General features: G+C 38.4%; 1 protein-coding gene across 1 annotated transcript in view; it reads left to right on the forward strand.

Annotated features, from left to right (window-relative positions):
* foxj3 (forkhead box J3) overlaps window positions 1-17,763 on the forward strand; it is a 319,265-nt gene that overhangs the window by 294,564 nt on the left and 6,938 nt on the right. Inside the window, exons 8-11 of the mRNA XM_062037777.1 lie at window positions 7,893-8,336; window positions 13,226-13,327; window positions 13,407-13,598; window positions 13,704-13,802. Coding sequence (XP_061893761.1) covers window positions 7,893-8,336; window positions 13,226-13,327; window positions 13,407-13,598; window positions 13,704-13,802 — 837 coding nt within the window. The remainder of the gene's footprint in view (window positions 1-7,892; window positions 8,337-13,225; window positions 13,328-13,406; window positions 13,599-13,703; window positions 13,803-17,763) is intronic.

A 17,763-nucleotide genomic window follows, 5' to 3' on the forward strand; every position in this document is an offset into this window, starting at 1 on the left:
AGAGCCATATTTGAGCAAAAATACAAAAACAAATCTGTCTGGAGCCGCAACAAATTAAAAGCCGTATTACATACAAATAGTGTGTCATGAGATATACATTGAATTGAGATGACTTAAAGGGAACTAAATGAGCTCAAATATAGCTACAAACAAGGCATAATGATGCAATATGTACATACAGCTAGCCTAAATAGCATGTTAGCATCGATTAGCTTGCAGTCATGCAGTGACCAAATATGTCTGATTAGCACTCCACACAAGTCAATAACATCAACAAAACTCACCTTTGTGCATTGACGCACGTTAAAAGTGTGGTGGACAAAATGAGACAGAAAAAGAAGTGGCATAAAACACGTCCTAGAAAGTCGGAGAAAGTTATACATGGACACAAACTAAGGTGAGTTCAAGGACCGCCAAAATTAGTAGGACAAAACGGCGCTCGCCAAATACTCGAATCAGTGAAGCATGTTTAATATAAACAGTGTGCTTTATAACAATTAGGGAGGTTTATGTCATGTTTGTCCTCCTACAGAAACCATATTAAAACAAAAAATGTATTTTTTTCCCCCCTCATCTTTTTCCGTTTTTCATACATTTTTGAAAAAGCTTCAGAGAGCCACTAGGGCGGCGCTAAAGAGCCGCATGCGGCTCTAGAGCCGCGGGTTGCCGACCCCTGACCTAGGCCTTCAGTGATGTCCTACTTAGTCCGACTTCACCTCTCAAAATACCGTAATTGATGTCACCACATGGACACGGCTGGAGATACTACACAGAAACAGACTTCCGCACTACTGCGCATTGAATCCCCTCAACAGTGTACAAAATGGTCTATTTGTCTGCGCATTTAACAGTTAACCGCTTCAGCAATTAAAACATATCTTACTGGGTACTGTCAAAATTAAAAGAATTGTATAAAACAAATGAAACATGAAAAAATTAAGAAATGCAATATTTTTCACGCACAATTTGTAGCCGTATAAGTCAGTGGTACGGCTGTAGTCAGTAGTTGGTCGTAGTCAGTTGATTCGTGTGAAAGTCGCAGGCAAAGCATTTTACCGCCGGGATAGTTTCCAGTGTCGGCCTACCTCGTCTCACAAGATGTAGTTTCTCTTAAGTATCCTTCTTGAAAATGACCTTGCAAATATATATCTGCCACCTAATCAACATGTTGCTCTCCTTCTTTGTGAGTACCAGGGAGTTTTCTGTGGCTTTCAATGGTTCCGGTGCTACTTCCTGTTTTCGCAATTCGTGATTGGATACTCACTCGGGACTCCCAAGTGAGTATCCAATCACAGCGTGAGGCCAGCTAGAAGACCTTACTGACAACAACTCGTGATCTGATTGGCTATCGCAGCTGTCTGTCAATTGTATGTGTCCGTTCACTTACAGTGCACAGACATTGTCGATTCTGAAGGCCTCGGGCAGATTTGGTACAGCATGGCAACATAAGCTAGCTGAATTCTGATTGGATACGAACTCTAACCTAAAATCAAAAGCACTGGAAAGAGCATAATATGACATAGACTTAGACTTCCTTTTTATTGTCATTCAAATTTGAACTTTACAGCACAGATAAGAACGACATTTCGTTACATAAGCTCATGGTAGTGCAGGATAAAAAAAGCAATAAGGTGCATATATAAATAAATAAATATATATAAATAATACACTACCGTTCAAAAGTTTGGGGTCACATTGAAATGTCCTTATTTTTGAAGGAAAAGCACTGTACTTTTCAATGAAGATAACTTTAAACTAGTCTTAACTTTAAAGAAATACACTCTATACATTGCTAATGTGGTAAATGACTATTCTAGCTGCAAATGTCTGGTTTTTGGTGCAATATCTACATAGGTGTATAGAGGCCCATTTCCAGCAACTATCACTCCAGTGTTCTAATGGTACAATGTGTTTGCTCATTGGCTCAGAAGTCTAATTGATGATTAGAAAACCCTTGTGCAATCATGTTCACACATTTGAAAACAGTTTAGCTCGTTACAGAAGCTACAAAACTGACCTTCCTTTGAGCAGATTGAGTTTCTGGAGCATCACATTTGTGGGGTCAATTAAATGCTCAAAATGGCCAGAAAAAGAGAACTTTCATCTGAAACTCGACAGTCTATTCTTGTTCTCAGAAATTAAGGCTATTCCACAAAATTGTTTGGGTGACCCCAAACTTTTGAATGGTAGTGTCTATAAATATATATATAAAATAAATAAATATATATAAGTATATATAAATAAATAAATAGATTACTGTACAGATAAATATATTGCACTTTTTCACATGCGTCCACATTTATGGATGTATGTTATATTGTCTTTTTTATTCCAGCGAGTTAATCCATTTTGGGGGGAGTTGAGGGGATAATTTAATTATGATGCGTTCAAGAGTCTTACGGCCTGAGGGAAAAAGTTGTTACAGAACCTGGAGGTTCTGCTTCGGAGGCTGCGGAACCTCTTTCTAGAGTCCAGCAGTAAAAACAGTCCTCGGTGGGGGTGGGAGGAGTCTTTGCAGATTTTCTGAGCCCTGGTCAGGCAGGTATTAATACTTTTAGATATTTAGGGAAAGTAAATCAAAAATTACTTTTATCTTTAATTATGATCATGATTTATTGTTATGTCAGGCCAGCAGAGAAGGCCTTTGTGGCCATGACGGCCCACCACTGCGGAAAACTAACGAGGAAGCGCCGTAAACACATAGCATCAGCTCAAAGTTAGTAGCAGTCATGGCGCTACTAACCTTTTGACCTTTTGACCAATCATTGAGGAGATTGCCTGAAACCAGATTTGGCCATACTCTCTTTACACTCGACTCAGATATGATCTGCTCCCAGATGCTACCTTGTGGTTGTTTGAGCACACTGCAGCTAGACCTGATAGTCCCACTCCTTAATGCTTCAGTCACACGCAGGATTCCCACAGGAATGAGGCAAAGATACAATCTGACCAACTGTATACACAAATTAATCACCCAATTTATTTTGACTGTACAGTGTACGTGCTCCTTTACTTAAAACGTGGATGGTTACCTGCAAGGCGACGTGTGTTGTTACACGGTCAGTGCAAAGCTAACTATATTTCAAAACTTTCCCTTCAAAATGAACCCTGGCTTGAATCTAGATCAAAGTGCTAGCAAGTTGTGGGCAAATAAATAACGTGCAGTTAAGTCCAATGTTTAAAAATGTTTCCCAAATGACATTCTGACAATAAAATTGCTTTTGTGTCCGCATAGTAGGGTCTTTTTTTTTTCAAAGGTCATTTAAATTGTGCAAAGCAAGTAATAACCTGTGATTAATCAAGATTCATCCAAATGCAAAAGTGTGGTTAATCTGATTAAAAATGCATCATTTGGCAGCACTGGTATATTATTATGGTTGTTATAATGTGATTTTACATTTAGTCAGTATTGGACCAGTTATTTAGATAATAGACAAGAGTATGTGGATTTTGTGGGGAATACATCTGAACAAATGAGGATTGAATGTGGGATTCCACAAGGTTCGGTTTTGGGACCAAAATTGTTTATTTTATATATTAATGATATATGTGAGGTATCAAAGTTATTGAAACGTGTATTATTTGCGGACGACACCAACTTTTATAGTTCGGGACATGACTTAAAAGCGTTATCAAACATTATTGAACAAGAAATGACTAAACTTAAGAGATGGTTTGATGTCAATAAATTATCGTTAAATGTGAAAAAAACAATGTTTATGATTTTTTGTAAAAGGAAAAGGGAGGAAATGATCAAACTGTCAATAGATGGAATTGATATTGAAAGGGTTTCTGAACTTAGATTTTTAGGAGTGATACTGGATGACGGTCTGACATGGAAATCTCATATTGCACATGTACGGAAAAAGATGTCTAAGAGTATTTTTATATTAAACAAGGTCAAATATGTGTTAGATTACAGGGCAATGTGTATATTGTATTGTGCACTTATATTGCCATATATCAGCTACTGTGTGGAAGTGTGGGGGAACACATATAAGAGTAACATAAAGGCATTGTATCAACTACAGAAAAGAGCTGTAAGGATTATTCATAAAGTAGATTACTTAGAACACACTAAAATATTATTTATTCATTCTGGTTTATTGAAACTACAGGAGCTAGTAAAGTTACAGACATTATGTGTCATGTTTAAGGCTAAAAGTAAAACATTACCAGCAAATTTACAAAAAATGTTTGTCATCACTTCTGAGAATGAAGAACATAGAAGAAAAGGTCATTTCCAACATCAGTAGTCAAGGACAACTTTAAAACAAATGTGCATATCAGTGGTGGGGGTTAAACTATGGAATTATCTTTACGATGAGATAAAAGACTGTAAAAATATATTCCAATTGAAAAAAATATATAAAGACAGAACAATCGTCGTCGTCGTCGGCGGTCACTCGAAACGAGTATGACTGTCCTCCGTAGGGTCGTTGGAGGACGCCTGTGCGTGGAATCTTTTAATGTGGGGAGACTGGTGCACGGTCAGCCACCACACAGTCCTTGGCATTGAGCGGGCCAGGGTCCAGTGGCATGGAGACCAAGACGACTGGGGACCCGTCTTTGCTGCAGCCTTCATCCGCCTTCCCAGCCGTTGTGGTGCATTCCGCTGCCGCCATCTTCCGCCTGGTCCACCGTTGAGGCGGTTTTCACTATTCGCCCATAGCTGGGGTTATTTACCCATAGCTGGGACAGGGGTTGACTGGGCACCAGGGCATGTCCACACACCGGTGGGCCTGCATGCCCCGTCTCTGGGGCCCCCTGCTGCTCCGAGATCCCGTACAACTTAGCCTGGAACCGCGAGGTTCCAGTTACCGTGTGTGGCCACGAGGAGGCATGTACGAGTCTTGACAATGGAGAGGCTATGTACCGGCTGAGGAGGCTTATGCACTCGGCTCCTCTTTTCGCCCTCTGAGACAGAGGGCTAGCCGGCGGCACTAGCTGAAAGCAATGAGTATCAGGCAGAAGCAGCATGCAGCATAGCAAGCAAAAGCGGCATGCAGCATGCACTAACTACAGGTACTACTACTCCAAGGCTACTGCACTAGACGCATCACATCGCCCTGTGCGATGTTTTCTGCACACACACACAGAACAATAAAATCATATGGACAGCCATAAGTGTTTACATCTTGCTTTATATTTATTATTTTACTTATTTTTTTGTCTGGCTTTGTATTTGTTTTGTATCATCCCGTGAGGTGTATATTACTTTTTTTTGTTCGGTTTGTACTTGATGAAGTTTTGCACTTGTTGTGTTTTTGTGTGTGTTTTTTTTGTTTGTTTTCATTATATTTGGATATATTTGTTTGGTTTGTATGATATCCATTAAATAAGACGATGTATTATGTTGAAGGGGGCAGGAAAATATAAGATTTTTCTTCATGCTGCTCCTTCTCAGGCATCGGTGTGTAAATGTGTGTTTAGTTTCTGAGGTTTAATTGTCTATTGATCAAAGATGCACATCAATGAAGGAGATAAATGAAATGAAAATGAAACATTTGTAATCACATTTTGTCGAGCAGAAATACCAGTTTTATAAAAAAATTAATACTTTATTTTATCTTTTGTCCTTTTTATTTGGAAGGTATTTGCTGTGTTTTGAATCGGAAATTTTACTATTTACAACATAAATGTCCTGTTTGATGTTTTTCTATTCTGTCAGCCGATTTATGTAATTTCACAAAAAAAATTCCCACTTACACATTCCTTTCATTCTGGTGGGTTACATTGTGGTCATCTACAACCATATTTTTTCTCCTTTCCTCTATAATGTTGTTTATCGCTGCAGTTTGTAATAGTGTATAACTGCACTTCAGCAGCTGTTTCTGATATTTTTGACCCTCGTGCACATTCACCTAAATCAGGGGTCGCCAACCCAAAACGTGGAAAGACCACAAATACAAAAAAGTAGTCTGTCTGGAGCTGCAAAAAATGAAAAGCCTTATATAAGTCTCATAATGAAGGAAACACATGACGCAAGTGTCTATATTAACTTTAATAGCCTACTATCAAAACGACTTTAAAAGTCGTATTTAAGTGTTACAATCAAATCAACTTTATTTATAAAGCACATTTAAAATTTACCACAGGGGTAGCCAAAGTGCTGTACAATAGGCAGGTTAAAATATAACACAAGAATAACTAGCAAACACAACACGATAAAAAAAAGAACAAACACAAAGGAGATTCAAAAAAATTCTAATTTAGACAACACATGATTTAAGTGTCTATATTAGCCTACTATCACAATGACTTTGTGTCGCAGGCTGAAGCAAATCTTCGTTGACAGAAATGTTGAAATGTAATATTTATTCTACACATTTTTACAACATTAGAAAGCATTATTAAATCAGAGGCTACTCAGAAGGTGAGATAACTCCTGGAAATGACTGGCTTTTGATGGCCAAAGATATAGATGTGCGTGTCCAAGTTAAAGGAAACGGCAGGGTGTCTTCTTCTAATGGATTTATTACAATCTTTGGCAAGCTAGGTAATGTTTGCTGTGGTCTGGAACAACATGGCACATGAACAACTATCTGAAATGCAGCCAGTATTACATGCAAAACTAACTTATATACAAAGAGGATAAAAGTACAGGATATTAAATGAGCTCAAATATACCTACAAATGAGGCATAATGATGCAAAATGTACATACAGCTAGCCTAAATAGCATTTTAGCATTGATTAGCTTGCAGTCATGCACTGACCAAATAGGCCTGATTAGCACTCCAACAAGTCAATAACATCAACAAAGCGCACCTTTGTGCATTCACGCACAGTGTAAAACATTTGGTGGACAAAATGAGACAAAGAAGGAGTGGAAGATTTTACATGTAAACAAACTGTTGCGTCACAGTCCACACTTTGGTGAGTTCAAGAACCACCGAAATTAGTAGGACAAAACGATGTTCACCAAATGTTCTCATCAGTGAAGCATACACAGAAACATATTAAACAGTGGGCTTTCTAACAATTGGGAAGGTTTGTGTCATGTTTGTCCTCAAACAAAAAACATACTAAAACAAAAAAAAAGTATTTTTTTCCATTTTCAATCCTTTTTTAAAAAAAATGCTCCAGGGAGCCACTAGGGCGGCACTAAAGAGCCGCGGGTTGCTGACCCCCCGACCTAAATATTAGAAACAGCAGAATGTTGTTTATGTCAGTGGTTCTCAACCTTTTTTCAGTGATGTACCCCTGTGAACATTTTTTTAATTCAAGTACCCCCTAATCAGAGCAAAGCATTTTTGGTTGAAAAAAAGAGATAAAGAAGTGAAATACAGCACTATGTCATCAGTTTCTGATGTATTAAATTGTATAACAGTGCAAAATATTGCTCATTTGTTGTGGTCTTTCTTGAACTATTTGAAAAAAAAGATATAAAAATAACTAAAAACTTGTTAAAAAATAAACAAGTGATTCAATTATAAATAAAGATTTCTACACATAGAAGTAATCATCAACTTAAAGTGCCCTCTTTGGGGATTGTAATAGAGATCCATTTGGATTCATGAACTTAATTTGAAACATTTCTTCACAAAAAAAAGAAATCTTTAACATCAATATTTATGGAACATGTCCACAAAAAAATCTAGCTGTCAACACTGAATATTGCATTGTTGCATTTCTTTTCACAGTTCCTTTTGACAGACATTTTAAATTAATCTCACGTACCCCTTGGCATACCTTCAAGTACCCCCAGGGGTACGCGTTCCCCCATTTGAGAACCACTGGTTTATGTAATAACTAATCTACTATCATGTATTCAGAATGGATGCATCTCTTAGATTGGAAGTCAGTGATGGTGCAGGTGTACCTAATAATATGTCCATGGTTCCTCACTTTCATTCCTAATGACTGCATGTGTGCGCCTTGTTTTTCCAGGTCTGATGGGAATCCCGTCAGATTCCTCGCAGCAGCAGCAGCAGCAGACCCACACGTCCTGCTCCTATCAGCACTCCCCGAGCGGCGCCATCAGCACCCAGAACAACCTGTCCAACCACCAGTCCAACAACCACTCCAACAACAGCGGCCAGGTGCCCCTGTCCCACCCGGCCCAAGCCCACCCCGGACACGGCTCCCCGCACGCGCAGCACCTCCCGCACAACCAGCACCCGCAGCACAACCAGCATCCGCAGCACCAGCAGCACGCGGCGCAGCACCCTCAGCACGGCCAGCACCCGCCGCAACACCCGTCCCACGGCCAGCACCCACAGCAGCACACGCCGCACCCCTCTCAGCACGCTCAGCACGGCCAGCACCCTCCTCAGCATCAGAGCCTCTCCCACCAGCCACATCCCACCCAGCAGCAGATGGCCTGCAATCCGGGTAAGAACCTGAATCTTTACTCCCTAAATGTACTGTCTTGAATCCTCAATCGTTTCTAGTCACAAGGCATCCAAAGAAAGTCTTCTAGGTGCTGAACTATAAATCTCATGATTTATTATCTGATGAGGGACCAACACAGCAGCCTCAATGCAGTCAATTGGCGCCCCCTACTGGCCATTGTACAGTAATGTCTTCACTGCCAAACACATTATATTATTAGCACAAATGTGTTTTTATATAGTACACATTTTTTTAATAAATGCATTAGGTAGGTATTAGTGTTGTCCCAATACCAATATTTTGGTACCGGTACCAAAATATGAGCACAAAAAATTGCATTATTGGCTTCAGTTTAACAAAAAATCTTAGGGTACATTAAACATAAGTTTCTTATTGCAAGTTTGTCCTTAAATAAAATAGTGAACATACAAGACAACTTGTCTTTTATTAGTAAGTAAGCAAACAAAGGCTCCTAATTTAGCTGCTGACATATGCAGTAACATATTGTGTCATTTATCATTCTATTATTTTATCAAAATTATTAAGGACAAGTAGTAGAAAATTAATTATTTATCTACTTGTTCATTTACTGTTAATATCTGCTTACTTTCTCTTTCAACATGTTCTAGCTACACTTCTGTTAAAATGTAATATTTACTTATTCTTCTGTTGTTTGATACTTTGCATTAGTTTTGGGTAGAGATGTCCGATAATATCGGCCGATAAATGCTTTAAAATGTAATATCGGAACTTATCGGTATCGTTTTTTTAATATCGGTATCATTTTTTTTTTGTTTGTTTTTTTTAATTAAATCAACATAAAAAACATAAGATACACTTACAATTAGTGCACCAACCCAAAAAAACTCCCTCCCCCATTTACACTCATTCACACAAAAGGGTTGTTTCTTTCTGTTATTAATATTCTGGTTCCTACATTATATATCAATATATATCAATACAGTCTGCAAGGGATACAGTCCGTAAGCACACATGATTGTGCGTGCTGCTGGTCCACTAATAGTACTAACCTTTAACAGTTAATTTTACTCATTTTCATTCATTACTAGTTTCTATGTAACTGTTTTTATATTGTTTTACTTTCTTTTTTATTAAATAATTTTTTTTTAATTTATTTATCTTATTTTATTTTATTAATTTTTTAAAAAAGGACCTTATCTTCACCATACCTGGTTGTCCAAATTAGGCATAATAATGTGTTAATTCCACGACTGTATATATCGGTATCTGTTGATATCGGTATCTGTAATTAAAGAGTTGGACAATATCGGAATATCGGATATCGGCATAAAGCCATTATCGGACATCCCTAGTTTTGGATGATACCCCAAATTTGGGTATCAATCCGATACCAAGTCGTTACAGGATCATACATTGGTCATATTCAAAGTCCTCAAGGGTCCAGGGACATATTTCCTGACTTTATAAACATAATATAATATTTTTTTTTAAACGAAAGAAGATGTTATGCCAAAAAATATCAGAGGCGGTATCGTACCGAATATGATTCATTAGTATCGCGGTACTATACTAATACCGGTATACCGTACAACCCCAGTAGGTATTATTAAAAACAATGTAATTTGAGAGGTTTTGGTCGGGATCAACAAATGTATTACAGAATAAAATTGTAATATAAAAAAACATTATTTTCCCTTTGGAAAAGAAAATATTATTACATTATTCTGTTGTTTTTTTTCATAGTTTTCTGTATTCATTTCATAGTGAATGAGTGTGCTACATACAGTATACTGTACCAGGGGTGTCAAACTCATTTTCATTGAAGGCAGAATCGCAGTAATGGCTGCCCTCAGAAGGCCAACAGTGAATATATTTGAATTTTGAATATCAATAATATCAAATATCAAATCTTGATATTATTACACCATTGCCTATGCATTTAATTATGACTTTTTTAAAACATACACATTACAAATTGATTGACAACTTGCTTTATAAGCACAAGTCAGGGTGACAAAGCAGATATTTAAGTATTATTATTTTATTTTAACAAAAAAAAACTTTTGGAATATATGTTAATGTAAATATTTTTTGCATGATCAGGAAATATTGAAGTTGAAAAGACGTGCAAATGTATGCAGTTTTTATGTCAAAATGAAAAGAACAAATATATTTAGTAAGAAAGTGAGAAGTGTTTCCCCAAAATAAATGTACAGTTGAAGACACACATATTTATGTTATAGTAAAACAAAGCATCAGACTAGTTTTTAGGGGTGCACAAATAAACCGATTCACATCCGAAACGCTATCCTTAATCATCCCGATTCTAAATCAATTCATAATTTTCAAAAATCGATTAAAAAAATTTAAAAAATTTAGAGAACCAATTTTTAGAAAGACATCTCCATGCCACTAGTAGAAGCTTTTCTAACAAGTAACCTGTTTGGAAAAAGATTAATTATAATTACCGTATTTTTCGGAGTATAAGTCGCTCCGGAGTATAAGTCGCACATGCCGAAAATGCATAATAAAGAAGGAAAAAAATATATATAAGTCGCACTGGAGTTTAAGCTGCATTTTTTGGGGAAATTTATTTGATAAAAGCCAACACCAAGAATAGACATTTGAAAGGCAATTTAAAATAAATAAAGAATAGTGAACAACAGGCTGAATAAGTGTACGTTATATGACGCATAAATAACCAACTGAGAACGTGCCTGGTATGTTAACGTAACATATTATGGTAAGAGTCATTCAAATAACTATAACATATAGAACATGCTATACGTTTACCAAACAATCTGTCACTCCTAATCGCTAAATCCCATGAAATCTTATACGTCTAGTCTCTTACGTGAATGAGCTAAATAATATTATTTGATATTTTACGGTAATGTGTTAATAATTTCACACATAAGTCGCTCCTCAGTATAAGTCGCACCCCCAGCCAAACTATGAAAAAAACTGCGACTTATAGTCCGAAAAATACGGTATACCAAACAATTAGAGGTGGGAATCTTTTGCCACCTCCCAATTACGATTCAGGAGCTCCGATTCGATTAAAAATGTATTATTGATGCATCTCTAATTTATGTATATTGATGCCGTTTTAAATGTATTTTCATTTCACTAAATAAGCGTTTATCACTTGCAACTTTTAAAAACAGTGCATTTGTAATAAGAAATCCTCATTACATGTATTAAATTCATGGAAATGTGTGCAAAACTGGAACATGAGTCCCCTAATTAAGGATCTGGTCGGATTTCTTGTCGAGGTGGCTTCCAGCCAAATTTAAGAACTGTCTGCATGACTTTATTTACAATATATAAATCGATTGTCGATTATTGACGTTTATTAATCGATTTTATAATTGTCCGTTTCCAAATTGCGATGCATCTAAAATTCGATTATTTCCCCCACCTCTACAAATAATACATTGCGAGAATCGAGACTTGGTTCTGAATTTAATCGTCCACCCCAGGAATCGGAACCGGATCGAATCGTTAAGTGCCCAAAGATTCACACCCCTACTAGTTTTGATGTAATATAGGATAAAAAATAAGTTCTTATCAGAATGAACTTTCAATTAGATATTAGAATCCTACTCTATTGCTATTCACTGGTTTATTTTACAATGTAGGTTTTACACAAATACCGTTATTTTTTACGGACCATAGGGTGCACCGGATTATAAGGCGCACTGCCGATGAATGGTCTATTTTTGATCTTTTTTCATATATAAAGCACACCGGATTATAGGGAGCATTAAAGGAGTCATATTATTATTATTTTTTTCTAAATGTAAAACACTTCCTTGTGGTCTACATAACATGTAACGGTGGTTCTTTGGCCAAAATGTTGCATAGATGATGTTTTACAGATCATCTTCAAACTGCTTTCTGACAGTCGCTTCCGGATGCGCCATTTTGTGTGCGGTCTTATTCACGTGGCTCATCTTCGGCAGCGTCTTCTCCCCGTCATCGTTGTTGTAGCGGTGTAGCGTGCAAGGATGGGAGTGGAAGAAGTGTCAAAAGATGGAGCTAACTGTTTTAATGACATTCACACTTTACTTAAATTAATAACGGAGCAGCATCTCTTCATCCGGACACAACAACACAGGAAATGTGTCTCGTGAAAAAACGTCCGACCGGAACTCTCTAATAACTAAAGTTCCTTGGGTGAATAATGTAAACTCACTACACCGGTATGTTTTAGCGCTTTCATGGCGAGTTTACTGACAGATATAAGTAAGAACTTTACACTACTTTATATTACAAAAGGCAACAGCGGAGGATAAATGTCACATAACAAGAAGATAGAGAAAAAGAAGAAGACTACGACGTCGGCGCGGACGCGCGCAATTTTTCAGGACTTATACAGATCCCAAATACAGATCAGCAGGTAGCAGAAGGTAACAAAAGTTTATTTTGCATAATATTGCGAAACAAAGCACCAGATAATATGTTTTACCTTATACACACCCTAATAATACTTTTATGTTTAATACGCCGACAGTCCTTCAAGCAGTGCGGCTTCATAGCTTACCAAAGTCGCACTAAAACATTTTGATAGATTTTTGAGCGCCGTGTGTAATGTTCTATATTTTCAATGGAACATTTAAATCGTTGGTGTTGTTTACTTGAGACATATTGCCATCATAGTGCAGCCTAAATGTATCTCTTATGTTTGACTGCCATCTACTGGTCACACTTATCATTTCACCATGCACCAAATAAAATAGCTTTGAGGTGGGTAAGCTCAACCAAACTTATTCCTTACATTAGATGCACCGAGTTATAAGGCGCACCGTCGAGTTTTGTGGAAAATAAAGGATTTTAAGTGCGCCTTATAGTCCGGCAAATACGGTAACTAAAACAATATATCTGTAAATATGTTATTTTGAAAGGTTTACTTTCTGACTGGTACCCCAACCTGGATGCACTGAAAGAAAGCTGTCGCATTGCAAGCAGCTACAACTGGGCTGACGTCGACCTTTCACCTTTCCAAGGTGTGTACGGAAGTACTCCTTAACTGTTTGTTGGTGGGAATGTGTTTTTATTGTCTTCTTTCTTGTCCACCTTGCCCAGGACTGAGGGAAAGCATGAGGCAGGCGGAGTTGAACAACTGGTCCTTGGAGCCCACCCAGATCGCAGACCTCTGCTCGTCCATCAACCAGTTCTTTGCCCGCACCGGCGTCATCCAGCCACAGGGGGCGGTGCCGCCCGCCGTCTGCCACGGCCCCATGCACCCAAACAAACCCAGCCAGCACCTCGGGACAGGTGTGGAACCCTTTATTTTTTTTCAACACTGAAAGTTTTATGATATCGCTTGACTGTGTCTGCTTTTGTTTCACGTCTTGTTTGTGTTTGCGATTGTTTTGTCAGGAAATCTCTACATGGACTCCAGACAGAGCATGTCCATGATGGGCCCTCCAGGGTACCCTCACATGCCCCCCATGAGCAGCGCAGGGCCCACCATGACCGGTAAGGATGCACAATTACAACCACTCTCAACTCATAATGATATACATTTTTTGATTTAATTCAATTAAGGAAAAAATACATTCATTACAGTATGTATACACTACCGTTCAAAAGTTTGGGGTCACATTACCTTATTTTTGAAGGAAAAGCACTGTACTTTTCAATGAAGATAATTTTAAACTAGTCTTAACTTTAAAGAAACACACTCTATACATTGCTAATGTGGTAAATGACTATTCTAGCTGCAAATGTCTGGTTTTTGGTGCAATATCTACATAGGTGTATAGAGGCCCATTTCCAGCAACTATCACTCCAGTGTTCTAATGGTACAATGTGTTTGCTCATTGGCTCAGAAGGCTAATTGATGATTAGAAAACCCTTGTGCAATCATGTTCACACATCTGAAAACAGTTTAGCTCGTTACAGAAGCTACAAAACTGACCTTCCTTTGAGCAGATTGAGTTTCTGGAGCATCACATTTGTGGGGTCAATTAAACGCTCAAAATGGCCAGAAAAAGAGAACTTTCATCTGAAACTCGACAGTCTATTCTTGTTCTTAGAAATGAAGGCTATTCCACAAAATTGTTTGGGTGACCCCAAACTTTTGAACGGTAGTGTATATATATATATATGTGTGTGTGTGTATATATATATATATATATATATATATATATATATATATATATATATATATATATATACACACATCCATCTATCCATTTTCTACCGCTTATTCCCTTCGGGGTTGCGGGGGGTGCTGGTGCCTATCTCAGCTACAATCGGGCGGAAGGCGGAGTACACCCTGGACAAGTCGCCAGTCGTGGTCAAAAGTTGACATACACTTGTAAAGAACATAATGTCATGGCTGTCTTGAGTTTCCAATAATTTCTACAACTCGTATTTTTTTGTTATAGAGTGATTGGAGCACATACTTGTTGGTCACAAAAAAACATTCATGAAGTTTGGTTCTTTTATGAATTTATTATGAGTCTACTGAAAATGTGAGCAAATCTGCTGGGTCAAAAGTATACATACAGCAATGTTAATATTTGGTTACATGTCCCTTGGCAAGTTTCACTGCAATAAGGCACTTTTGGTAGCCATCCACAAGCTTCTGGTTGAATTTTTGACCACTCCTCTTGACAAAATTGGTGCAGTTCAGCTAAATTTTTTGGTTTTCTGACATGGACTTGTTTCTTCAGCATAAGTTAGAACTTTGGGAAGGCCATTCTAAAACCTTAATTCTAGCCTGATTTTGCCACTCCTTGACCACTTTTGACGTGTGGATGGGGTCATTGTCCTGTTGGAACATCCAACTGTGCCCAAGACCCAACTTCCGGGCTGATGATTTTAGGTTGTCCTGAAGAATTTGGAGGTAATCCTCCTTTTTCATTGTCCCATTTACTCTCTGTAAAGCACCAGTTCCATTGGCAGCAAAACAGGCCCAGAGCATAATACTACCACCACCATGCTTGACAGTAGGAGTGGTGTTCCTTGGATTAAAGGCCTCAGCTTTTCTCCTCCAAACATAATGCTAGGTATTGTGGCTAAAAAGCTCAAACAATTTAGGCGCAATTAACGTTTTTGACCCTTTGCCCGTTTCATAGTTTGGGGAAATGTGTAATGGCGTCCAGTTACTGTTGAGCCACAAGCTCGAAAAATAGCTAGCAGAACTGCACAAAGAAAGGGGGACCTTATGGAAATCTCCGATCCAAAGCCATGGCAAGTCTTTCTCCGTACAAGACAAGACAATTTTACCTTCAATCGGTGTGAGATGACATCTTTCGAGTGAACGCTGAACGGGCATTGCTGCTTGGAGTGAGGAGAAGCTTCACGTCCGTGTTTGGATTACAGTTAAAGGCCTACTGAAATGACATTTTCTTATTTAAACGGGGATAGCAGATCCATTCAATGTGTCATACTTGATCATTTTGCGATATTGCCATATTTTTGCTGAAAGGATTTAGTATAGAACAACGACGATAAAGTTCGCAACTTTTGGTCTCTGATAAAAAAAAAGCCTTGCCCCTACCGGAAGTAGCGTGACGACACCGGAGGAAGGACTGCTCACATTTTCCTATTGTTTACACCAGCAGCGAGAGCGATTCGGACCGAGAAAGCGACAATTACCCCATTAATTTGAGCGAGGATGAAAGATTTGTGGATGAGGAACGTGAAAGTGAAGGACTAGCGTGCAGTGCAGAATGTATCTTTTTTCGCTCTGACCGTAACTTAGGTACAAGGGTTCATTGGATTTCACACTCTCTCCTTTTTCTATTGTGGATCACGGATTTGTATTTTAAACCACCTCGGATACTATATCCTCTTGAAAATGAGAGTCGAGAACGCGAAATGGACATTCACAGTGACTTTTATCTCCACGACAATACATCGGTGAAGCTCTTTAGCTACTGAGCTAACGTGATAGCATTGGGCTTAACTGCATATAGAAACAAAATAAATAAACCCCTGACTGGAAGGATAGACAGAAGATCAACAATACTACCAAACTCTGGACATGTAAATACACGGTTAATGCTTTCCAGTTTGGCGAAGCTTAGCAATGCTGTTGCTAACGACACCATTGAAGCTAACTTAGCTACGGAACCTCGACAGAGCTATGCTAAAAACATTAGCTCTGCACCTACGCCAGCTCTCATCTGCTCATCACGACCCGTGCTCACCTGCGTTCCAGCGATCGACGGTACGACGAAGGACTTCACCCGATCACCGATGCGGTTGGCGGCCCGGAGACGGAGGAAGTCAAGGTGAGGTCGTTCGGCTAGCGCGTCTGCTATCCTCAAAGTCCTCCTGGTTGTGTTGCTGTAGTCCGCCGCTAATATACCGATCGCACCTACAACTTTCTTCTTTGCAGTCTCCATTGTTCATTAAACAAATTGCAAAAGATTCACCAACACAGATGTCCAGAATACTGTGGAATTTTGGGATGAAAACAGAGCTTTTTTGTATTGGATTCAATGGGTCCGAATACTTCCGTATCAACCGTTGACGTCACGCGCATACGTCATCATACATAGACGTTTTCAACCGGAAGAGTGGCGGGAAATTTAAAATTGCACTTTATAAGTTAACCCGGCCGTATTGGCATGTGTTGCAATGTTAAGATTTCATCATTGATGTATAAACTATCAGACTGCGTGGTCGGTAGTAGTGGCTTTCAGTAGGCCTTTAAGTGCATTGAAAACATAAAATGTAGATTGTTACTCGCACTGCTTCACTAAGATGGAATACAAGCTCAGCAGAAACAAAGACGGTAGAGAGGAAGTCAAAAATCACTTTTACCTGGGATTTCCGTCGAAACATGTCAAGTCTTTTCTCATACCAATCACACACGTCCAGTTGGCGGTTTCACAATAATAGCGCTAAGCTTCACATCAAGCCTGAAAAACAAAACAACAAAAAATGATGTTAGTCTGTGTTATTCTGTGATATTTCTACGTAAATAAATGTTTTCTGGCAGGTTTAAGTTAAGTGTATTGTAATGGCAGTGGCCATTTGAAGGAGGAAGACTCTGAACAAACTCCTTATTTGCTACCACTGAGATTAGGTTTAATACTCCTGGCGTGCCTGCCACTGCCCTCTGCAGCCCACATTGGGTAACTACAGTTCACTACACAATATTACCATTGCTATGGTATATTATTTTATAAGCTGTTCTGATTGATAGTCTGCAATTGCACAATGTTTAACAGGCTGAATATTAAATGTTATTAATAAATAGGTAGAGAAGGTTAAAACATTGTCATGCAGAGACATGAAGGCCATTAACTTGCACTACTGTGCAGAAGTTTGGGGCAATAATTCCATAAGCACACTATTTGCACTCATCACCCTGCAGAAGAAAGCAAAATAGGGTCATTCATAAGGCTGGATATAGGGATCACCTACATACATTTTTCTTACATTCAAAACTATTTAAATTGAAAGATCTTGTGGAACT

This window comes from Entelurus aequoreus, linkage group LG26, assembly GCF_033978785.1.
Source record: "Entelurus aequoreus isolate RoL-2023_Sb linkage group LG26, RoL_Eaeq_v1.1, whole genome shotgun sequence".
NCBI classification, from domain to species: Eukaryota; Metazoa; Chordata; class Actinopteri; order Syngnathiformes; family Syngnathidae; genus Entelurus; species Entelurus aequoreus.